Genomic DNA, 25,742 nt, shown 5'->3' on the forward strand with positions numbered 1-25,742 from the left:
TTTAAAGAGATGACTAAATTAAAATGAGGACATTAAGGTGAGCTGCTATCCAATAAGACTGCTGTCATTATAAGGAGAGGAGATCAGGACACAGACATGCACAGAGGGAAGGCCACATGAAGACATAGGGAGAAGATGATCATCTAGAAGCCAAGGAGAGAGGCCTCAGAAAAAACCAGCCCTGCTGACACCTTGATCTCAGACTTTTAGCCTCAAGAACTATCATAAAATAAATTTCGGTTGCTTAAGCCACCCATGAGTGGTATTTTGTGTGGCAGTCCTAGCAAACTAACATAGATGCCAGATCATTATTATTTTTTAAAATATATTTTATTGATTTTTTACAGAGAGGAAGGGAGAGGGATAGAGAGTTAGAAACATTGATGAGAGAGAAATATCAATCAGCTGCCTCCTGCACACCCCCTACTGGGGATGTGCCTGCAACCAAGGTACATGCCCTTGACCGGAATCGAACCTGGGACCCTTCAGTCCGCAGGCCTATGCTCTATGCACTGAGTCAAACTGGTCAGGGAGATCATTATTTTAAGTAGTACAAAGGGTATAAGAGCTGCAGGGAATCAATACCATGCAATACCCCTCAAGCAGAAGATGTCCTGTACCACCTACCCCTAGTCTCAGTCTTATCATCTTATGCCTGGGGGATCCCAACAGGTCCTAACTGGCCTCCTTTTCCCTCTCTTTCTCCACACAGTAACCAGAGTGATGCTTCCAAAATGCAAAGCTGATGATGCAAATCCGATGATGCTTGATCCTGATCCCACCTCCTCCAGAGGCATTTAACACCATTCAGTGGTTTCACTTTGCTCTTGGGACAAAGCCAGACTCCTTGTCATGGTCTCTGAGGCCCTGCATGGCCTCTCCCAGACAACCCCCCACCCCAACTCATCTCAGACCCACCTCCCTACCAGCAGTAGATGACAGCCACAGTGGCTTTCTTTCTTTTCCCTCAAACACACCCTGCTCCCTCTCAACACTGGGAGATTCCCATTTCACACAGACATGCCAGAGGCCCTTCTACGTTCAGATGTGTTACCTGTCCTGGAAAATGCATGCTGAGGCAGACGGCTTTCCCCAGGAAGAAGTCCCGACTACTCAGGCCCCACTGCCTTCCTCTCGTTAGTCATTGGTAGAAACTGTCTAAGGAGCAGCTGAAAAGTGTCAGAGCATTGACCGAGCTGTCTGCAGGGTGTTCTTCCCAAACTAGACCTGGCGGATCCTGGTGACAGGCACCATTCACCTGGGAATTGTAAAAGGAGCTGAAGGGTGAAATTCTGGACCTGTCGGCCAAAACACGTCACCTGCTCTGATGGGCATGATGAAAGGATTCTTTCTTTTTCGTCTGGGTTGCTCACTGTCCTTCCAGACACAAAGAGAGGAGCAAATCCTCTGTCCTATGCTCACTGTTCTGTATATCTTTTTATCACCATTTAATTATAGAGAGCACACTTTCTGAATGAGATACTAAAATGCATGGTTGGACACATGACCTAACAATGGATCGAAGTACTTGAAATCAGGACAACTTAACCAAAGGATACTAGATTCATGATGAACTGACTCTTTCTACCTTGCCCCATTTACCTATAACCCAAATAAAGCTGGATTTGCCTTGTGCTCAATTTCTGTGTAGAATTATATTAAATTTTAATGAAGAGACATAGGCAGCAACCAGAAGTAATAAAAAACACACAATTCAAATATATGCTTCTCTCTCAAAGAATAGCCAAGAGAAGAAGGCATCTACTTAAAACTGGCAGAACAGAGGCCAATTCAAAGGCTTTTTCATTCATTGCCTGATTTAATTGACATTAAACATCTGAGTCAGGCCAGATGACACTCTTCCTGTTTTACAGATGACAAAACTGAGGGTTAGGGAACTGAAGAGGTGCCCGACTCCAACACACCCCTTCTCACACCTAGTTCAGGGAACTTTCTTTTCTCCGCTAACACACACCACTAGACATCCTTGCCGCCATTTTGCATCCTGAAATATTATTATTATTTCCTGGGACTAATGTCAGCAAAAAATGATTATTGCCGATATGAGTTCACAGTATCCCAAGAGATTCATTACCATTTGATTTTCAAGCCCCAGTTAAGAGCTCAGACAAGAGGGAGCAAACATCAATGAAGCATACAAGCATTTTCACTCTCACAGCCTCTCTAAGCTAGATTAATGCTTTTAAAAAAAATCCTACCAGAATACCTCTCTTCTAGCCAAAGAAGCATTCTGTCCCCAGTCGACTCTGGGAACCCTGGTACAATAATTAACACGTGGGCCAGAGGCCCAAACTCATTGGCACAGGACAGATTCTCGGATGAGAAACAGTAGCCCCAAATCCTACTCACATAAAGGGCTTATTGACATTATCTGTTGAAAGGAATATGGATTTCAAGGGAGACAGCAAGGTAGAGAGAAAACATAATTTTGGCTTTGGAAGATGTAGGTGAGGGGAGGGACACACATCTTCCCTATTTCAAAGCCCCTTACATTTTCACCAGAGCATTCCCTAAGTTCATACCCTCAGTGGACTTTGCTGCTGCCAAAGAGCACTTCCCCATAGCACTGACGTCATGAAGCCAAAATAATCCAGTTCAGCCAACACATTCCAGTTCTAAAACAGAAGGTTTCAGAGTTCTTGCAGATAGGATTAGCTGTGGGTGATGCCAGGTGCCCTGGGCTCAGGAGTGGTTGCTTGGCCTGGGGCTGACTCCATGGCGAGAAATGGCCTCACTGAGGGTGTTCAGATCCAGAACCCCTTCCTGCCAAAAAGGGGGTTTGATTATTAGAGGGAGAGAGAGGAAGGGGATTAGGCCGAAAAGCTCCCCAAAATGGGTCAGAGGTCTGAAAAGTGCCGAATAAGTTGATGGATGTAGACACAGGCATTCATTACACTTGCTCTTGGGCCCTGTGCTGAGCATGGATGTGGAGGGCCCTAGAGATGGAGGACAAGTCCTGTGTGTTAGGTAGTTAGACTGTTTGTGCTTCAGCTTCTTCTTAACCTAGAGAAAGATGCAGAACCCCCAGGCTACATCCCAACAGAGGGACCATAAAGCATAGCTACACATAGAAGGTGTCCCAGCCTTCCTAAGGACAGGATATCCTAAAGTTGCCCTGAGTCCCTTGACACAGAAAGCTTTTCCTGAGTGAGCACGCTACAGTGGCACCAACATTATTCTGGTGTCACTTTTCTAGCACCCAGCAAGCCCCAGGGAAGATCTGCTCCAAGCAGAAAGTGCCAAGTCAGCACAAACAGATAGAGTTTATGCACTAAAGCTCAAGTTCATTGGCGCAGTTATCTATTTGGCAATATTTACTGGCTGATTTCTATGTGCTAAGGACTGGGGGGTACATTGGTAAATAAAAAAAAAAGAAGCATTTTCTGCTCATTTGGTAGTTTACAATTCTGTGGGAAAGATACGTAGTAAGTAAATAAATAAAAAAAATAAACAGATAATAAAACTGTGACAAGTAGAATGAAGGAACAGAATAAGGGGTGGGGACAGACAATCTGAAAGTAAAACATTTCATCTGAAACTACAAAAAGGAAAGGAAGACAGTCATGGAAGACCAGAGGCAAGAGCAGTGTAGGTGGAGAAACAGCATGTACAAGGGCCTTGAGGCTAGAAAGCCTATGGTGAGCTCAAGGAGGCTAGTGTAGCTGCAATATCAAGGCCAGGGAGAGACCTGAACGAAATAAGTTGGAGAGGAGGCTTTTGAAATGTACAATGCTCAAACGTTTACCAAGCACGTTCCCAGGTGTTGTTATAGTTGAAACAGCCCTTTGAGGTAAGCAAGGCTGACAGGATGCACCCATTGAATTGATGAGGATACTAGCAGATATCACAGAGTTAGTAGGAGAGCTGTGATTTGGAGTCAATCTTCTGTTTCTAAGCCTAGGAATCTTTTATTTATTTTTTTATTATTTATTTAATTTAATAAATTTTTATTGTTCAGATTATTACATTTGTTCCTCTTTCCCCCCCCCCCATAGCTCCCCTCCATCCAGTTCCCACCCCACCCTCTGCCCTTACCTCCCCTGCACTGTCCTCATCCATAGGTATACGATTTTTGTCCAGCCTCTTCCCGCACCCCCCACAACCCTTTCCCCTGGAGAATTGTCAGTCCACTCCCTTTCTATGCCCCTGATTCTATTATATTCACCAGTTTATTCTGTTCATCAGATTTTTTATTCACTTGATTTTTAGATTCACTTGTTGATAGATATATATTTGTTGTACATAATTTTTATCTTTACCTTTTTCTTCTTCTTCCTCTTCTTAAAGAATACCTTTCAGCATTTCATATAATACTGGTTTGGTGGTGATGAACTCCTTTAGCTTTTTCTTATCTGTGAAGTTCTTTATCTGACCTTCAATTCTGAATGATAGCTTTGCTGGGTAGAGTAATCTTGGTTGTAGGTTCTTGCTATTCATCACTTTGAATATTTCTTGCCACTCCTGTCTGGCCTGCATAGTTTCTGTTGAGAAAACAGCTGACAATCGTATGGGTGCTCCCTTGTAGGTAATTAACTGTTTTTCTCTTGCTGCTTTTAATATTCTCCCTTTGTCTTTTGCTCTTGGCATTTTAATTATGATGTGTCTTGGTGTGGTCCTCTTTGGATTCCTTTTGTTTGGGGTTCTCTGTGCTTCCTGGACTTGTAAGTCTATTTCTTTCACCAGGTAGGGGAAGTTTTCTGTCATTATTTCTTCAAATAGGTTTTCAGTATCTTACTCTCTCTCTTCTTCTGGCACCCCCATAATTTGGATGTTGGTATGTTTGAGGTTGTCCCAGAGGCTCCTTACACTATCTTCAAATTTTTGGATTCTTTTTTCTTTTTGCTTTTCTGGTTGAGTGTTTTTTGCTTCTTTGTATTTCAAATCTTTGACTTGATTCTTGCAATCCTCTAGTCTGCTGTTAGATCTCTGTATAATATTTTTTTATTTCAGTCAGTGTATGTTTAATTTCTAGTTGGTCTTTTTTCATATCCTCGAGGGTCTTGCTAAATTTATTGGCCTTTTCTAGGAAATTCTTGAAAAACCTTATAACCATGGTTTTGAACTCTATATCCAGTCGTTTGCTTTCCTCCATTTCTTTCATTTGTGATTTGTTTCTTTGTCTCCACATTTTTGCTGCTTCCCTGAGTTGGTAGAGTAGCTTTGTGTGCTAGGTGTCCTAAGGGCCCAGTGGCTCAGCCTCCCCAGTTACTTGAGGTGGACACTCTTGGTGCACCCCTTTGTGGACTGTGTGCACAGCCTTGTTGTAGTTAAGTCTTGATTGTTGTTGGTATCACTGGGAGGAATTGATCTCCAGGCCAATTGGCTGTGAGGATCAGCTGTGTCTATGCTGGGAGAACTGTGCTGGAGACATCCTTTTGAGACAAGACTTGCAAAATTACAAAAGCCTCTGTGCTCAGCTTGGATGGGGTGAAGTCTCAGGGCAGAGCATACAGCCTTGGCTTCCTGTCAGCCCTGCCCTATGAGGCCTCTGGGTCTCAGTGTCCCTCGGTTATCGCTGCAAGCACCTCTGAGAGAAAGCTGCCCTCAAATTTCACCTGCTGCCAGACAGTCCAGTTTCTCCCAGAATGAGTCTGGGTTTCCAGAGTCTCGCCTGGAACTGGAGTTCAGTGCAGTTGGGAGCTTCTGTCTCCCTCCCGCTTGAGAAAGCCAGCCGCGCACTCAGCAGTCAGTCCTCTCCGTGCGCGTCTCCATACCTCAGCCTTTTGCAACTCCTCTGAGTCTCTGTGTGCTTTTCTCTTTCCTTCTAGTTGTAGAATTCCACTCAGCCAGCTTTCCTGTGGTTCTGGATGATGTCCATTTGGTCTTTTAGTTGTAGTTTTGAAATTGTTGTGCGAGGCAGCAGTTTAGGTGTTTACCTATGCTGCCATCTTGGTTTCTCCTCAGTCTAGGAATCTTTTAAAGGGTCTTTCTCTCTCTCCCTCTTTCTAATGAATAATGAAATATATAGATTATAATTACAATGAGTTTAGACAAATATATAAACCCATGTAAACAACATCTCAATCAAGATAGGGTACATTTCCATCACTCCGGATAATTTGCTGCCACCTTTTGCAATCAATCACAGCTCCCCACAACCAGAGGCAAACTCTGTTATGGTTTCCATCCATATAGATTAGTTTTGTCTGTTCTTGAACTTCATATAATGGAATCATACAGTATGCTCTTGTTTGTCTGGCTTCTTTCACCCAGCATGCTTTTGAGATTCATTCATGCTGTGGCATGTACCAACATTTGGTTCATTTGTTTGCTCAGTAGTATTCCATTGTGTAAATGTACCACACTTTGTTTATGCATTTGTCTATAGATGAACATCTGGTTGTTTCCAGCTTTGGGATGTTATGAAGTAAGCTGCCAGGAACATTCTTGCACAAATCTTTTTGCAAGATATACGTTTTCATCTCTCAAGGGTAAATACCTAGAAGAGTTGCTGGATCCTAGGTAGGTGATTGATGAGTTGTTAAGAAACTCACAGTTTTCCAAAGTTGTACCATTTTACATTCCCACCACAATGTATGAGGAATTTTAGCCATTTTGGTGGGAGTAAAAAGGTGGTTTTGATTTGCAATTCCCTGATGACTAATGACTTTGAGCACTTTTTGTGTGCTTATTGACCATTTGCATATGTTCTTTTGTGAAGTATCTGTTAGAACTTCTTGCCCATTTTTGCTGCTTTGAGTGTTCTAAGAAGTCATTGCCTCTCTCACGGTCATGAGATATTCTCCTGTATTTTCTCTTAGAAGCTTTAGTTTATTTAGGTCTATGTTCTATCTAAAATTAATTTCTGTGTGTTGATTAGTGATGAATGGACTTGTCAAGTATGAGGACTCCTTTATTTTTATTTTAGATTTTACTTTTTATTGTGGCATAACTTGCATAGAGACAAGTACCCAAATTTTAAGGGTAAAGCTCAGATACTTTATATATGTAAACATCCATGTAGCCACATTCAGATCATTTGAAGACTCCTTTTTAATGTCGAGGATATTTGTTAACCTCTCTATATCGGCATTGCATTTAAGTAATAGTTATGGCAGCTTCTTGCCATATTGATTTTTCCCAAACCCATGCATTTGACAGAATGTTATGCATTTGAAGCTTGGTGCACACATGGATTTGTAAGCTTCAGCAATAATCCTCTGGTTCCCCAGTGGTTTGTGGCTTGCAGTTGGGGAGCAAATATACTATGCTCTACAAGAGGAGTGCTAGGAAATGCACATGAATAAACCATGTTGACTTATAGCAAATGAGCGGAAGCATAAGAATGTTTTAAACAAGGGCCAGGGACTTCAGAAGAGGTCATACAATCACTTCAGGGGTGGATCTGAGAAAGCTGGAGTGGAAGTGTCTTTTAGCCTAAAGATGGCTAGGATTCTGATAGATGTGGGTGGTTGTAGGAGGTAATTGCCAATGTCAAGAACAGCTAAAAAATGTACCTTAGTTAGAATCCAACTGAAACCAGTGTAAGCAAAAAGGGAAGGTTTTTGTTGTTCTTACAACCAGGATGTCTGGGGTGGGGATGGTGGGTAGCCTCTGGCCTCAAGTCTGGCTGGATGCAGGGGCTTTATACTACATGGCCAGAGAGCTGACTTTCTCTATTTTCAGACAGCTTCTTCTAGACAAGGATGGCCACCAGTATCCCCCACCCTCATCTCCTCAGCTCAGCAACCTCAGTCGAATGAGTACTTCTCCTTCCCAGTATCTTCTTACCCAATTTCAGGAAACACTCTGGCAGGTGTCTCTTGGGTTAGTGTCTACTGATGAACTAATCGTTGTGGTTAAGGTAGATAGGAAACTCTGGTTGGCTAGTCTAGGTCATATGCCATCCCTGGGGGAGGTGGAGAACATCACAATGGACAGCCCATTAGTAATACAAGGAATTGAGAGGAGTTCTTGCAAAGAATCAGAAGGAGGGATGATAAAACATAATGGACAGACAACACAGCACTGTATTGCATTATAAGGGAATGTGGGCCTTGAGTAGGAAATGTGAATGGGGAGCAAAGCAGGAGGAGGCTTTGCTCTGGGCATTGAAGCGCTAGCCTGGAATGTCTGTATTTGCCCAGCGGGGAGAGTCTCTGGCCTGAGTGTCATTCTCTGCAGCCCAGGAGCTGGCTACTGAACAGATTCCAGGGCAGTCTGTGCAGCTGGCATTTGGTGGCCACTTGAGAAAAGTCATACAACACCAGAGTGTGAATTACGGGGTGTGCCAAATATGAAGGCAGCAAACAGAAAAGAGACAGCTTTAGACAGTCCTTTCTGCGTCTGTACTTCCAGTGCATCTTCTCTATTATATTTGAGGTAAACTCCCCTTGTAGTTACAAAGATGAACTAAATAAGGATTAGGCATTTTTGTGCCATCATTTTGCATTGGAATGTCAAAATTGGAAGATATCTTGGAGGTCATGTAGTATAGGGGTCAGCAAACTTGGGCCCATGGACCAAATCACTCTCTTTCTTTCTTTTTGTAAGTAAATTCTGATTAGATCGCAGCCCCGTCCATTTGAGGACACACCATCTGGGACTGCTTTCATTGCTATGGAGACTGTATGGGCTACAAAGCTCAAAATATTTACTATCTGGCCCTTTACAGAAAAAAGTGTGTCAATCCTGGTCTAGTCTGACATGCTTTCTACTCAATTAAGAATGTTCTCTACGACATTAATTTCACCTCTGATTCATGCCTATGATCAAAAGAAACAACTCATGGAAAGTTTAGAATACAGTCTGATGTAAAAGAAGCACTCCTTAAATGCTAGCTAAAAGAAGTCCTGGGCTATCAATACATAGTCCCCTCTCCCAATGGAATATCAAGAAGTGCCTCTATCATAACAGTACCAGGTGTTGATTAATTTGTATATGTAAAGGGGGTTTTCCCAGCACAAATGTATTTCATTACTTTACCACTATTAAACATTATTGTTTTCTATGTGCCAAGCACTGTGCTAAGCATTTTGTGTCCAACCCCTCACTCAGTGCTCCCCAAATATTCCCGTCTTGAGAGGAAATGAGAGCTTTGGGGGTAAAGCGAGTCTCTGGAGGCTGCGCAGCTAGTAAGTGGCTGAGCTGGAATTTGAACCCAGGCAGTCTGACTCCACAGCTCCAGTGCTTATCTAATACACTATCTAAGCATCTCAATTTGGTCAGTAACCTAGTTTTCAAAGTATCAGTTCTCACAGCCCCAGAAATCAGAATCAGATAACAGGTTCACCTGTGGGCATAAGGGTGGCAATGCCGACATGAATGCACAGTGGGCTATGGAACCACTGCCATCCTTTCGGCAGCCCACGCCTCCCCTCTCCCACGGGCACCACTGCACTTAGCCTGCCCTTCCCTGCCTCTGGGCTCTCGGATCCAGCAGGTATGTGTTGCCGGGGAGATGGTCCTAAATAATGCACAGCTCTGGTCAGGTTCTCATTGGCCATAGACTGTAACAAATACTCTCCAGCCTGGCATTTAAAACTCTCAAAGATCTGATCCTCACCAACTCCCCAGCCTTATTTCCTCACTTTCCACCTACTCAGCCGCTACAGAGTGTAGACAAGCTGGACTTCCTGACATGTCCCCAAACACTCTGTATCTGTTTATTTAGCCCTCTACCCCACCCAAGAGCCCAGGATGCAGACGTTGTGCAACAAGGCTTTGTGGAATGCTTGCCTGGGAGAAGAGTGAATAAGCCCATCTGGAATGCCCCTTCCTGCCCTTCTGCTCCACCTAACAGAAGTTTATTCATTCCTCAAGGTCTTCTCCATGCAGTATCCCCCAGGTTTTCCAAAGGCATTTGGCCTGTCTTCCTCTTCACTTTTCCCTCAACACCCATGATGGCTTCCTCTGTTCCTCGGTGATGCTGGAAGGAGGCAGTCGGAGGTCATGCTCCCTGTCCTGTGCATCTCTTATCTCACAGTGCCTGGCACATCGCCACCATACACAGCACGGGGATTTGTGTCATTGCCCCAGTGAATGGGAAAGCAGGGCTGGGACATCCAACAGGATGACCTTTATCACAGTAAAATGGGGAGAGACAGTGAAAAGGAGGAAGAAGGAAGGGGTGAAGGGAGGCCTCAGAATAGGATAGACATGATTGCAAACACCTGCCCCCACCACTTTCTAGCTCGAGTGACCGTGGCCAGGTGACTTTGCCTTTGAAGCTCATTTCCCTTTTATGCAAAATGGAATATAATGTTCCTCCTTAAATTCATCTATTCACCTATTTATTAGGCTTTGTTACCTATTAAATGTGAGATTTGGGATTAATGACTTCTCTGAGCCTCAGTTTCCTCCTTTGTAAAAATGAGGATATTAGTGTCTACCTCCTAGGACTTTGCAGGGTCAAGTGAGTTTATGTCTGCGAAAAGCTTAGCGCTGTGCCAGGTACACAGTAAATGTTCAGCAAATGTAAACTGTTATTAGCAATCATCACTCTGTGTGAAGCACTAGGATGTGTTTGGAGGACTCAGCAGTGAACAAAAAAGACAGGTCTGTCACAGAGCCATCATGTGGCTTATTGTCAGAAGGGGATAATAGACAGAAATGAAGAAAACAAGCTATTGGATAAAACAGTTACCAACTGTGGCAAGTTCTATGAAGAATGGTGTGAACCAACATAACATGGGGACCTTCCTTAGATGCAGAATGCAGGCAACGCCCAGGTAGGATTGTTGCAAGGATTAAAAAATAATACACGTAAAACATTTACACTCAGATAGGCTATACTTGGAAAAGAATGTCTCTTGATTAGGAGGAGGAAAAAAATTGATCTGAGGCTAAGGCATCTCAGATGTGGGTTGGGCTTCTCTTTGTTCCAAAAATGCTCCCTCCCACGTCCCTTCTCCCTACATGTCATGGGCCCAGGCTCTGTCTCTCTCCTTTGAAAGAGGGATTTATGGTCATTTGAGGTTCCTGTATCATATAATCCTGGCATGATAGGCAATTCTCCTTCCAAAATAGCACACGCTGACTGTGAAAATATCTAATTTTTTGGTTGCCTTATATCATCCTTGGACAGGCAGGATCCAGATCTCTGGGCTGTTTTCCCGGATTTTACAAAGCAGGGACAGACCTCCAGCTGCCCCACCCCTGCACACCGACAGCAGCATGCTGTGGGAAGACTGGCACTTGTTGGAGGGTACTTCAGGTGCTTAAAATAGATCAATTGTGCCGTTTGACTATTGCAACGCAGTTGTTTCATTGGCCTTGATGGTGCTGGTGAGGGCAAGAGATAACAGCCCACGGAGAAAGACCTGTGCTTTGCACAAAATTAAGCAGATGCGAGGAAGAAGCTTTGGAAATGATACAGGCAGTGGAGCGTGGAATTCTGCCAGGAGAGGGGGTGGGGCTATTGCAGGAGAACATAGCAGCAAGCACAGCACTGGGAGCAACAGGGCGGCAAAGTGGAGGCTGTCTGGACCCCTTGTCTGCTTGGTGACACACTTAGGAAAGAGGCTAGAGACTTCTGTGTTCCAGGAGGCAATCCAATAGCATCGTGTGAAATTGTCAAGGGACCACCCGTACTCCGAGGCGAACACAAAACCAAGGTGAGGGGCTGGCTCTGGCATCTCCCTACTGCCCCTTCAATGCCCTGTCCCTGGCATGTTCGAGTTCTTCCACTGTTGTGGCTGCTCTTTCCCAGGCATGCTCCCCATGATCCCTGTCCACCCTTGAACACAATGCTTCAGACACAGCCTAATCAGGGTTCTGTGGAGCAGTGCTACCTCTTCCTGCCCATGCAGCCTGGAATCACATTGTCCAGCAGCCCACATGGCTCCATTCCTTCCTGCCAAACTTGAGATCCACCCACCCCTCCCCCACCCAACTCTCACTCCAGTGGCTGTGCCTGTTGTCAACAACACTGGGAAGTCGTGGCAGCTGAGGAGGGGACGATTTCAGGTCATTTTGGAGAGGTATAATGACCAGATGTGGTCACAGACTGAACGTGGGAGAGTGAGAGAAGGGAATGCACAAGGCCTACTTTCTAATTACTAATTTAGGTGAGTGGGTGGATGGAGGTTCTAGCAATCAACTGGAACCAAAAAGTTGAAGCAGTTTTCCCCCTTTATTCTCTTTAAAGAGTAAGTTTATTAAACTGTAGGTTTATGTAAGTTTATTAAAATTTAGGCTGAAATACATTGGAATACCCAGGTGGGCAACTTAGCAGATAGTCAGGAGGATGAGTCTAGAGCTAGAGAAGTCTTCATTGTAAAGAAAAAGAGAGCAAGCTTTGCATGAATAAATTAATTCATCAACTATCTTTTGAGCACCTACTACTTGCCAGGCATGGTGCTCTGCTTTCTATGAATTATTTGCTACCCTGAAGAAAATCAGCCCTCAACTGAAGAAATGAGGTTGGCATTATCTACTTTCTCACCTTTCTTTCTCAAGCAGGAGAACGCCAATTTGACAGAGGAGAGGTTTTGAGTAGCCATATGGGGGTCAGTGAGTGGCCTTTCAGTAACCACTCCTTAGCTGGGTGGGTGTATAAACTGCCCTTACTGTTACGGAGCTCCAGCTGTTGACTTGATGTCCTCAGCTGCACCAAGCATGTCCTCTATGCCCGAACAGCCTCTGGAACAGTTCAGCCGCCCAGGGCACCTTCCTTTGGGCTGGAAAAGGTGCCCAGAGCTGGAACCAATTATCCAGAATTTCCTTCCTTCGGTCTGTGCCTCAACCCCTACTACTAGGTTCCCCTGGAAACAAAACTGACCTCTGGGAGATGGGGCGGGACGTTGTTTGCCCAACTGTATCCAACAGGATATGATATCTCCCTCCTGGGAATAGCTCAGCTGGGGAAATAAGGACATGCAGTAGGGTTTTGCTCACTTCAAGAGGACCTTAATAGCATGGCAGTGTTAATCAATTGCTAACTCCAGACAGGACTTCCTTTCATAATAATTAACAGATATGCTGCAGTTTCCACATCTCTGTGTGAAGATACACTTCTCCGTGTTTGATGTTACATGGATCTCTACTAGACAGGGTTTAACAATTCAAATGCTTACAGCAGCAAGGTAACATAAAAACATTCAGCTGCTCTTGTGCAAGTTAACAGGAAGTGGTGGCAATGGTGGCACACTGGAGACCAGTACCCGCACCACTGAAAACAGCAATCCGACTGACTGACTATTGTCACACAGGAAAAAGGAGCCAGGGATGCAAGACCTTCCAGTTGTTTCTTTCAGAGAAGCTATAAATCCTAATTTTGATTTCCCAGTGTTGGTAGATGATTCAAATTCATTGAAAACCGGGTGTAGGGCAATTACAACATGTCCTATCATGCTGGTCACCAGCTGGCCCTGTTTGATCTGTGAAGGCAAGGGCCATGTCTGTTATGTTTACTGCTGTGTGCCCAGCATCAGGCCCAGTGCAGAGGTTGGCCAGTAAATATTTGTTGAGTGAACAAATGAGTAAACCAATTCTTATTCCCCGTATTGGACATTCCCAGAAACTAGGCAGATTGAAAATCAGTACCATGACTGTTCATTCCGTTACATTATGAGATGTGACAGTTGTGCATAATGATCTGAACGGAGGGTCAGGTGGGGAGTGTGTGTTTTCTGCAGACAGACCAACTGGGGACTACCAAGCCACTGGGGACCTCCTACATGTGAACTCTTCCCTTCAGGTTCCCAGAGGTGGTGAAATTAGGGTTTAAACATCAAGAGTAGGCAGATAACCTTTGTGACATGCGTTTTTATAATAAACTATCACTAGCCCTGGGGAATAGCCGATATTCAGGGGAAACCAATCCACAACAAAATCTTATCCTGGGGGGTCATTTACTTAACAAATACTATGTTATGGCTAGAATTGTGTACCCTAAATTTATATTTTGGAGTCCTAATCCATAGAACCCCCAAATGTGACCTTATTTGGAAATAGGGTCTTTACAAAGGTAAGCAAGTTAAAACAAAGTCATTAGGGTGGGCCCTAATCCAATACCACTGGTATCCTTATCAAAAGGGGAAATATGGACACAGAAACACACATAATGGGAAAATAATGTGAAGAGAGAAAGGGACAAGACCAAAGAAGGGGCCTGAGGACAGGAGGAAGCTGATGAAATGAGAGAGGATGGATCTTGGCCCATTGTACATGGTACGCATGATGTTTCAACCTCAAGGATGAGCCAGCCCTGGGTTTTGTGCCTAGGAAAGCAATACCTTTCAGGAGCTCTGGGTGTTCCGACTATGTGAGAAGCACAGCATTTATTGGACACAGAATCGGCTTTGATGCTCAGGGCCTCTGGCACCCTGGGGTCACCTGCATTTCCCATAGACCAAGGAGAGAGGCCTGGAACAGAATTTTTCTCCTGGCCCTCAGAGAGAACCAACCCTGCTGAAACCTTGCTTTTGGACTTTTAGCTTCCAGAACTGTGAGGTAATACATTTCTGTTTTTTAAGCCTCCCAGTTTGCAGTACTTTGTTTTGGCAGCTCTAGAAAATTAATATACACTATTTTTATTTGTTTTATAGACACTTGTTATATGCCAGGCACTGTTTTAAGCAATTCACAACTATTAACTTATTTATTCTTTATAACAACTCTGTGAGAGAGGTACTATTATTATATTCCCTGTGATTATCATTAGAGATGAAGAGCTGAGGTACAGAGGAGGTAAGTGACTTGCCCAAGGTCACACAGCAAGTAAAGGGCAGAACTGGAATATGAATCCAGCTATTTAGTTCCATTCTGTGCCCTTAAGAGCTACAGGAGAACAATTTAATTGGCAAAGATGCTTATATACTTCTAGTTGTTTTCTGTTCTTTTACAATGGTATCTGGCTAATGTTGGGTATCAGCCAGTTGTTGACCATTCACCACGGCAGATGTTATCTCAGCAAGATAAAGCTTTTGCCAGATAGGAAAGCTGGAGTTCAGAATTGATATCACTTCCTTTATGCAATACAACTACTCTTAAAATCACATTGTGATTTGCAGAGATGTGTTATAGTCATCATATTGTTGTATGGTTTTTCAATTGTTCCTTACATTATTCCTCTCACCCCCCTTAGCCTCAAGTAATCATTTGTCAACTATGGTTTCATTTGGGAAGCACTGTTGTTGTGTTTTTAAAGTCTCTGTCCTTATAAAGCATACAGTCATCCATATTTTATCTGTTTTGCAAATATAGACTTTTTTTAGAGGGCATCCTATGTGCTTGTATTTGTGAAAGCACATTTTCTCAAGGAATTCTTAGAGTTCCTGACATGGTCAAGACATCAGCAGAGGAAGGTCATCATGCTCCTTGTGCTGCATAACTTTAGTTCTGAACTCCCTGCCTCTCCATATTCACTCTGCTCCCTTCTCTCCCCTGCAGTGTACCGTGGGAGGCTGCCATGATGTGCCCTTCAACTGCCTTCCTTGCTCTCTGGCTCTTGGTTGGATTGAGCCAATGGGGAGCACTGTAGGAGATCCGTGGGTTGCCATGCATGGACTGGCTGCCTTTTGGGAGCCAGGGGCCACAGCTCCTGCCAGGCAGTTCTTACCCTATAGTGTGCTGGGTCTCTGGGTTCCTTTATTTGTTATTTTTTGCCCATCAGGCCTGGGGACAGTTGTGATATGAGTGGTAATGAGCTGCTGTTACTATCCTCCTGGTACTGGACCATCCTTGCTTCTCCTCATTTATTTCTCTACACCCTTCTTGCACACTTGCAAAGACACCTTCTATTTAGCTCCCTTCAAATTGCCCATCTGTTCCCTGCCAGGACCCTAACAGATAGACTCTTCTTCTCCTTCATCCTATTAACTCAATCGGGTGTTATACCACACAGGCTTTATTTTCTAAAGGATCTTTCCCCTTATTTCTATACTTACAGCCATCAAAATCTTGGCCCTCAGACTTTTTCTGAACTAGTGTAATTATCTCTCACCTAGGATCCTAACTTCCTGCATTGCCCTTTACAACCATGCCATATACAACAGCAGGTTAATAATCCTCCTGAAAGCTATGGCTTTCCTATGGACAGAACCTGGTGGTGGCTACAACACTCCCAGCAAAACAGGCTAATTTTCAACCAGAGGGGGGTTGGCTCTGATGGTATCATCATTACAGAACTTTGCTCTACTCAGCAGCCAACTCAATTTCGGGTTCAGTTCCTTCCCTGAGACTCAGTGCCAATGCGTTTCTCATGTTATTTCACTTAATCCTCACAACAACCCTGTACATTGGCATCACTGCTCACATTTTACATACGATAAAATCCAGGCTCAGAGACAAGATCTATCCTGCCCAAGATCACAGAGAGAGCACACCAAAGGTTTTGCATTTGAACTTGGGAATCTATAATTCAGAGCTCAGGTTCTTACCACCCCAAGATGGTGTTGCTTATCCCATGACATCTTTGTGAGGGTTGTATGACCCCTCAATACTCTCTCTTCAACAAAACTTGTTGACATGCCAGTCCATGATAGAGACCCAGGAAGAGGTCTGAGGGCAGGAGGAAGGTGATGATGGCTCTAGGCACCCTTGTATATGGTGTGCATGATGCTTCAACTCAAGGACGAGCCAGCGCTGGGTTTTGTACCAAGGAAAGCCATAGATTTCAGGAGCTCTGGGAGTTCCAACCCAAGTAAAGAACACAGCATTTTATGGGACACAAAAATGACTCTGGTGCTCGGGCCTCTGGCATTCTGGGGTCAACAGTCTCCCCTCGCTTTGGACCTAGAGGCTTTGGAAATCCTGGGCTAACATGGGAATGGGAGACACTGACAGGGGATAACCAAAAACTTACTGTTGCCTAAGAATATGCACTTCAGATGGTGGTGCTCACATGGCTCTAGAGTTTTGTGAGAGCAAGGGATCTGGGGTCAGCTCCCTCCTTGCTGTGTGGTTCAGGAAAATGACCTGGATGAGTGTGTGATGACATACTCAAGGCTCTGAAGGAATAGGACCGAAGTGCATGGAGAGTGCACATCAGGGGGATGCTAGCTGGGCTGGGGAGTTGGGAGGGCTTCCGCAGCTCAGGATGGTGAGGAGACCAGCTGGGGTGAGGGGGGAGTGGACAGAGGAGCAGGCGCTAGAGGGAACAGAAGGAGGTATATGGGATGGGAACATGGAGACTGGTGCAGTGTGGATGAGACAGGCTGTGAGCAAGGCCGGGCCAGGCCACTTGGGACCTGCAGGTCTCACTGAGGGGTTTCCTCTCACATCTTAAGAGCAATGAGCATTTGTAAAAAATTAATTTTAGAGATGGAGGAGGGAGAGAGAGAGAAACATCAATGTGAGAGAGACACATTGATTGGTTGCCTCCAGTTCGCGCCCCGAACCCAAAACCTAGGTATGTGCCCTGACCAGGAATCTAACCTGAGACCTCCTGGTGCACAGGATGAAGCTCCAACCAACTGAGCCACACCAGCCAGGGCAGGATCAGAATTTTAAGCAGTGTGTGATGTAGAGGGTGGATGGGGAGAATGGAAGGGGCTGGAGTGGATGACGGGAAACCAGTTAGTGGGCTGCCTCAGTAGGTCAGGGACAAATGACAGATCATTGGAATTAAGTTGGGCACAGGCCAGGGCAAGGAAAGGCTGGAGATAGACCCAACAGAGGCCAAGGTAGAGGCAATTGCTGTTTTCCCTTTCCTTCCACTGAAGCTCTTTGAGTGTGCTGTCTCAGTGTTAGCTCAGGGTTCCTGAGCCCTGCATGTCCTGCTCATGCCTTTGCTGTCTTCTCCCTGCAGGGAGCTCTCCTTTCCCTCCCTATTGGCTCTGAGGGCCAAACCCCACCTGTTACATTCTGCGGGTCTGAACCACCACCCACTCCATCATCTCCAAAATTACCCCTTTCTCTCAAATTCCTGTCCTGAAGCTCAGCTGGATTTCAGAAGAAAGGAAAATGCACAAAAATGAAGCAAGAATGCACACTAAGGTGTCGCTGAGTGAACACTCCCCCGTTTTGCCACCTAAGACATGTGTTTCTTATTGATAAAAACAATATACATATGTTTGCAAAGCATTTTTCTCATAATCCAGTGTAATCCTGAAAATCACACTTCTGGGACTCCTGTCAATTTAGGATGACGGTATAACGTCCGAGAGGTTGAGTGATCATATTGTCATAATGCTTGCTAATGTCATAAAGCCAACAGTGGCAACTGCCAAAACAGCCACTGCAGTGACGACAACAGGCTGACCACCATCACTGACATGATGCCAGCCATGCCCAAGGCTCCACATTCTGAATTTTACACAACACATTAACGTGTATCTCCATTCCACACCGAGGGAGGGCCTGTCATTCCCATTTTGTGGATGGGACAACCATGCTGTGGATCACAGCTAATAAATGAAAAAGGAGAACTGGAACCCAGGACCACCCGATTCCAGGGACCAAGCTCTGTCAGCTCTTACACACTGTCCCAAGACTGCAGCCCCTCCTCTTCCCCAGATGAAGTGATTAGGACTCAATAATATGCTCATGCTTTGCTCCCACTTCGGTGGTGACCTTGAACCATGGATTAGGAACAGTATGCACTGTCAAACTATCATGCATCCAAGAACCGTTCATAATCCAACTATTAATTCCATGACTTGAAGAAGATATTGTAAACCTTTAGAAGATTTCACCTATAAGATGGGAGTAATAATGCAATCCCACGGGTTGGGTGTGAGAGTTTGGGGTGCTTGTGCAGGTGAAATGCTTAGCACAATGGCTGGGGGAGAGTGAAGACCCAGGAAACGGAAGTGAAAGAAAAGCTGAGTTTCTCTCAGGCTTAATTTCAGGCATGAGGATTAAGTTAAGAATGTCACATCGCAAAGGGGAGAGCATTTTTGCTTAGATCAGGTTGCCCCAGAGATGTCCTGTCCACACCCTGTTCTGTGTCCTTAGGACCCTGCCACACCTTCACTCCAGAGAGGTCTGATTTCTGCTCTCTCCACCTGCAGGCTCAGGGCTGGGAGGAGCCTCAGAGATGATGGAGCCCAGCCCCTGAGCCTTGAGCCAGTCTCTCTACAGTGCTGCCCAGGGAGCACTTCCTCTTATGGGGACTTCAGAGACCTCTAGGCTGCCCAAATCACTCTGCTCTGTTTATTTTCCACTAATCTCCTGACTTAGAAAAAGTGTCTAGAATGACATTTTTGTCAGTCCTCATCTTCTGCAGTTTCAACTCTATTTGTCATTATCTCTTTTTCTTTTTTCTTTTTTTTAAGTAAAATCTCTGTTTCATTCCTTCAAGAATACCCAGTGTTGCTAACAGGACAAGAATTCCTTACAATTCCAGAGAGAGAGAAAAGGGCAGGGTCAGTGGCTTATTTTACCTTATTTCTTAGCTCCTTGAAAAAAAAGGTGAGCCCTCTTTCTGTTCGTCATTTAGTGAGAAAGGACTCTGATAAATACAGTTTTTGCTAGAGACAGTGGTAAGTGACAGGCTGTTCACATCTTTATTTGCCTGAAAGCACCAGATGCAGACATGTGGCCCACTAAGTGATCGGGTCTACAGAATTTTGCCCTTTCCCTGAGCCTGGTGTGAAGCCAAAGCACCGTTCCAGGCTGGCAAAACCAAGAGGCACATTCTTTGGCTGAAAGAGGCAAAGCGAGTCCAGCCTCGCTCGCTTGCTTCGCGCAGCCATGTAACACACAATGGGAGGCAGCAGAGAGAAGTCATACAAACACATAGTAAAGAAATATTTCATTTCCATCACAGTGGTTTTCGCTCTTTTCCGTTCCTCCTTGCCAACAGCCTGGAAATGGAGGGAAGGTGAGGGAACAGTGGGTTTGATCTGGACACAGTCTCAGAAGGTTCTGATTTTCCTGGTATTGCTGCTCAGCTCTAGCTTTTTTAGAAGAAACTTGTAGATTCTTATATTTGAAGGGTCTCTAATTCAACCCCTCTCCTTTTACAGACAATCTGGGATCCAGAAAGGAGACTGATGGGCAAGTCAGAGACCCAAGGAAGTGAATGTTCCTAGGGGTCCCCCGGTTAATAACCCCACCTGCTGCTGGAATGACCCAGCAAGCTCAGCTGATGAGGGAGCAGGAGGGGGACTTGACCCAGCCCTCCCCTTCAGGGTGGTGCCACAGCGGGTGCCCATGGTCTAAGGGACTACAGTGATAAGAAATGGACTGGGCCTCTTTGTATTTCTGGCTGCATTTCTCAACAACTGGGGCCCAGCCTAGTAGCAAAATGTCTGGTCCTGGCTCTGCAAAGCAGTTGTTGCCTCTGGCATGTTAGAGGCCTTGGCCAAAGGGCTTGTCTCTTTCTCTCCTTCTGGGCATGGCTAAACAGCCTACAGCTAGGTGGAGAAAGCAGCTCCGGGCCCACGGGGCTGCAGGCACTCAGGAGAGGGATATTTTACAATCCCCAGACCCACCCACTGAGGGCCAGCCTCCCTGCTCCTCCCAGCTCCAGGACCAGCCGAGCTCTCCCCTGGCTTTCCAGCTGTGTGGAGAGAGGTCTCCTCAGAGCCCCCACAGTCAGACAATGGCCACACGACTGCTTCGGAGGCCTTCCCAGGCATTGCTAGAAGGAGACAGGCAGCCTTCCTTGCAGAGGCAAGTGGCGCTGCCTGCAGCTAAAACATTGGCAAAATGATCACGGAAAACCAGACCCCGTTTCTCTGCGGGAGAGCACAGAAAGGACCACGAAGGAGTCTGGGGGCCATGTGTCCACCCAGATGCCAGGTTTCCTTCCTCCTTCCAGGCAGCCCTGGCGCAGGCTCCTGCACCTCCCGCCCCCACCCTGTTCCCATGGCAAAGGAGAGGAGGACCCACTTACTGCTCGTGTTCATGGTGATGCCTTTGCACTGGGTCTTTCATTCAGTACGGAGGCCCTGGTTGCTTTTAAAATCTTCCGATCTTCCGACCTCACTCATCACCTGGGGGTGAAAAGGCAGTCCAGTGCCAGCTCTGTATCCTCAGGTGCTCTCTCTCCCTCTGCTGTCCCCTCTCAGTCTGCGCTGTAACCCCTGGCCTTGAAGGCGAGTGGACTAAGAGGCGCAGGTGAGAGCAGGGAGGAAGAGGAGGCGAGCAGAAGACGGGTGCCCGGGTCTTGGTGTCCCGCTCTTGCTGCCCTCGGACCCGAATCAGAGGCAGAAGCAGGGCTGGCGGCGCCTGATCGCACGCACCCCCAACTACTCCAGCCCAGCAGCTCGGGAGCCCAAAGGGGGTGTGGACCACAGGGAGGCAGGGCGGGGGCAGCGCGCGGAGAGCCGGCTCCTCTGGGCAGTGCGTCCCCGCCCGGCTTCGGAGAGCAGTGACCCGCCCCCGGACCCACCTTTCGGCCAGCGTCGGGAGCCAGAGGCCCCTGCCCGGGCCCCTGCGACCGGTTCATGAATCCTGTTTCTCGTCTGGGGTCTCGAATTCCAAGGCGAGCAAAGCGAAATAGGAGAGCTCAACATCCATGATGCGGGCTCGCGGGGTGGCAGTGCAGGGGGCGCGGCCGCTCGCTGCTGCCACCTGCTGGACACGCCGACCCGTATTCAGGCCCCGCCCCACCTGGGCTTCTCTCAGGGTCCTGGGGTGTAATGGGATGACTAAGGGGACCCTTGTGCCTTGGGGCCAACAAGGGAGTGCTTGAGCTCTTGTTTCCCTCCCTGGGTCTTAGGGCTAGATGACCGGGAAATAAAGTAATATTGGGAGAGGCTGTGAAGAAGAGATTGGCTTTGTAGGAAGACCGGTTTCACTTCCAACTCTGCTTCAGTCCAGCTTGGTCTTGACCGGGTCACTGCTGTCTCTGGCTGGTCCTCCTCCTGTGTGGAAGGGAGCAGCTGGACAAGCAAATGAGACATTGTGGGATTCTCCCAGCCTCCTAACTTATGTTACTATCTCCCTCTTAATGCCCCATGTCTCTGGTTCATTTGTTACAATTGTTTATTCTCTCTCTTCCCCACTAAAATATTAGCACCATGAAAGTATGGGTCTTGTCAGGAGGGTTTCCTATGGGACCCTCAATACCTAGAACAGTGCCTAGCACACAGTAGGTATCAATAAGTATTTGTTGACAGACACTCCAGGGCTCTTCTAGATCTAATATTGTGCAGCCCTCAGAGTGGAAGTTCTAGGAACCCCCACCTTGAAACACTTCCCTGTCTGAGGCAAACAGCTGGTATGTGGCCACATGACTCAATCTCACAGGTCCACCCAGTTATTGTATGGCCAACTAGCTCTTATCCAAAGAGTTTTTGTTTAGTTTAGTTTTTGTAATTAGTTCACCTGGGTGTTTATTAGAGAAACCTATATTCTGATTTTTTGGGGTCATGAGTAATTCAGTGGGGTGGGGTTCTTTACATTCCTTGTTATTTCCTGAATGGAATTCATGACCACAGAAGCATGACTTTTGAGTGTAGAAAAACAAGACCGAGAAGACACATGATCCCTGTCTATGGAATGACTCCAGTTAGATCATGTGTTGAATCAAAAAGCTGTGAACACTCACACCCCAACTTATAGACAAGGAAACAGTGGGTCAGAAAGGCTGAGCTACCTGCCAGAGGACGCATAGCGACTGGTGGCAGAACTGGACAGGGTCTTCTCCTTTCTAGCTTGGTCCCATGTGAGAATGACTCATTGCACCAGAGTCTGGGATGACAGGGGGTAGGTAGCCACCCTCTTAAAACTTGGAAAGAATACCATTTAGGTAAATACCACATGGTGAAAAAAACACCAAGATGTGATAGCAATTAAAGTATCTTCAGAGAAATTGAAGGGTCAGTAGATTTGAAACACATTTTGGTAGCTTAATAGGATTTGTTTTCAATGCGGGGGGGGGGGGGGGGGGAAGAAGATAACCCTAAACCTACTCACAGTGGTTCTCAGAGTTTTGTTAGTGTAACAACTACACGAGATATCTGTAAAAATGCAGATTCTCAAGCTTCTGAGTAGTTGCTCTGCATTTTAAACAAGTGTCCCAGATGATTCACAGACTACTGTTTGCTACTGAAAAGGGCAGAGGCCTAGAATTGCTGTGAAAATATAGTAAGTGATTAATAAATATTTAAATCATTCCAAAAATTGGGCTTCCTTATTTGATTCTCCTGTTGTGTTCAACTTGCTAGGTGCCAATGCTTGGTAAAAGGTATATTTTTTCTGGGAGAAAGTTTAGGTAAGTTAAATATAAATATGTAAAATGAACAAGACTGTTCAGTGAACATATGTAGTTATCATCCAAAGCTTTAGTGTTCAGAAATTTTCCAATTATAAGACAAAGTCAAATAAAAGGTTAGTATTCATTCATTCATCCAGCAATCATTTATTGAATATTTGCTTTGTGCTAAGCCCTATTCTAGCTACTGGGGATATAGTGGTGAATGGGACAGACAAGGACCAGGCCCTCCTGGAGCATAAGTTTTATTTTGGAGGGGGCAGGGGATAGACAATAATTGACCAAGTAAAGCAAGAATATTAGGTAAATCCAATGATGGCCTGGTTCAGAGGCTAGGAACGGCTTCCAGCACATTCAGAAACTGGGATTTTCAGTCCCAGTTTCATCACTAACTAGCTGTGTAACCTTGGACAAGATACTCAGCCTCAATGAACCTCAAATTCTTCATTTGTAAAATGGGGAAAATATGATACCTACCTCATGAAATGTTGGGTGTATTAAAGTTGTTGGGTATAGTGATGAATGTAATTATTAGTATCCCTCTCTTATACCTACCCTCAGAGATGGTCCTGTCATTTTTCACTTATGTAGACCTATGGGCCTTTCCATAGAGTGAGTGGTGGCCATGAAAATATGCCTTAGAATTTTCCAACTACAGGGGGCTTAATTGACTAGTTCTTTTTGTCTAGGGTTCTTTTAAAATAATAAAATCAGCTGGCTACTGATGAATTCAGGTCTTTGGAGAGACCATTGAGCTTTGGACTACTCTAAAAGCCCCGAATTGCTTCTGTTGGGGAAACAATCTGAAACATTATAAGGCTAGGAAGAAAAGGGTTAAAAGAAGCTAAAAAAGCTACAGCCTTGAGGATGTCCACAACAATCGGAGAGGCGGGAAAGACGCAGGAGGAAGCGAGGGTGGGATTCTCGGTGGAATGGGCTGTGAAAGTCATCAGGAAAGCAGAATCTTGGCTCTGTCCTTGCAGAAGAATGGGGCTGACAAGCACAAAGCAGAGGGGCCCTTTGTTTGGGTTTGTTTTGAACTTTGAGACTCCAGAATGGAGATAAACAAGTCTCACTTGGAAACAGGCAAATGCTCCTGGACGTTAGAAAACCAGGTGGCAAAACCATTGGGAGGCAAATCTGCCGCCGTCTTCAAGTGGAAAGAGGAAACTTTGGGGCCAGCTGAGCCCGGCTGCTCTGGGCTGCTGCCCTGATGCGTCTCTTCTTTGGTTATGTGGGTTCAACAATACCACCTGGGCAAGTACAAGATGTGAGAGATTTTGGCAGACATTTTATTTGAAGAAGAATTCAGGTTTTTTAGTTCATTCTTTCATTGACCCATCTTTCCTGACTTCCTGTCCCTAATTGGGATCGTCTCTAGCTCCCCTCCCCACATTCTGCCCCCTCATTGCTATGATTTACTAACACAGGCCTAGGTCCCCAACTTTCCTTTCTTCTTGCCTTTCTCGTGTTCCTATCCAGCTCCTTTCTACAGTCTGTCGTCCACATCACTGCTCCCGCCTCACCCCACTCCTGTGCTGCTCCTCTTCATTCACAAATACACTCTCATTCATCCTCACCTTGAATACAAAATCCTTCTGGCCTATGAAGTGTGGGAATGGTGGGAAGAGGGGCCTGCATCCCCACAGTTCCTACTTGCCATCCCTAGACTATTGAATATCCCATCAAAAGTGAGTACTTTTATTTTTGAAAAGTGATATGTAGTTGTTAACAATATGAGATAAATCTACATGTGTGTGTGTGTGTGGGGGGGGAGGGGGGGGATTTTCCTGGTATGAAATTAAACAGGAAAAGAAAATTCCAGAAAAATATATATAGTATGTTCTTCTTAAGGATCATGTATATTTATGGGCATATGTATTTATGCAACACAATCCATATAATATATAATTTATAGAACACATAGAATGCACACAATATTATATAAAAGTTAAATCTTTTTTTTTTTTTTTTTTAACAAATGGGACCCCATATATAGGTACTACATATACATATAACTATAATGCTTAGCAAAAGACCTGGAAGGACACACTCCTAGTTACCTCGCTCAAGATAAACTTTTGGATTATGTGAGTTTAACAAAATCACTTGGACAAGAACAAGATGTGAGAGATTTTGGCAGACATTTTATTTGAAGAAGAATTAAGGTTTTTTAGTTCATTCTTTCATTGACCCATTTATTGAATGACTTCTAATGGAGTGTTTATTCTGTGCCAAGCACAGTGCCTGACAGAGACATGGGGGAGGAGACAACACAGAAATAAACACATAGATGTATGCTTACAAGCTGAGAGGGCAATAATAGACACTAACAGAAGGATGTCTCATTCAACAGGTGACATTTGAGCTAAGGCTGAAGAAGAAGGAACAAGTCTGAGTTGGGGCGGGACGAGGGGGATGGAGGGAAGAAGGGGGAGTGGAACTAAGCTGAAAAAGAGGGAATCACAGGTGTGAGGGCAGGCAAGACCGGCTGCTGGTGATAGGTCTCAGGGCTTCTTTGTGGAAGAGCTCAGTGGGGTTCAGATGACCAAGATCATGTTCAGTCTTAATGGGCCCAGGATGGAAGTGGCTCTACTGCGCTGAGAGGTCAGAGGTCCTGCTTATAGTCCTGATGCAGCAGAATGTGAAGAAGCCCAGGAGCAGTGGGATA

The 25,742-nt window shown here is 45.4% G+C and overlaps 1 protein-coding gene across 6 annotated transcripts in view; it reads right to left on the reverse strand.

Moving 5' to 3' along the window:
• Positions 1 to 21,451, reverse strand: part of ABLIM3 (actin binding LIM protein family member 3) — a 99,069-nt gene extending 77,618 nt beyond the window's left edge. For 3 of the 6 annotated variants that reach the window (XM_080675927.1, XM_080675925.1, XM_080675924.1), the window contains exon 1: positions 21,245 to 21,382. In XM_080675927.1, the coding sequence (XP_080532053.1) occupies positions 21,245 to 21,368 (124 nt within the window). In that variant the 5' untranslated portion in view covers positions 21,369 to 21,382. Of the gene's footprint in view, positions 1 to 20,746; positions 20,925 to 21,244 lie in introns of those variants that run through there. The other 3 variants (XR_013960970.1, XM_080675926.1, XR_013960971.1) reach the window with 3 other exon arrangements.
• Between the last annotated feature and the right edge of the window lie 4,291 nt (positions 21,452 to 25,742).

Source organism: Plecotus auritus, assembly GCF_963455305.1.
Source record: "Plecotus auritus genome assembly, chromosome: 6".
Classification (NCBI taxonomy): Eukaryota; Metazoa; Chordata; class Mammalia; order Chiroptera; family Vespertilionidae; genus Plecotus; species Plecotus auritus.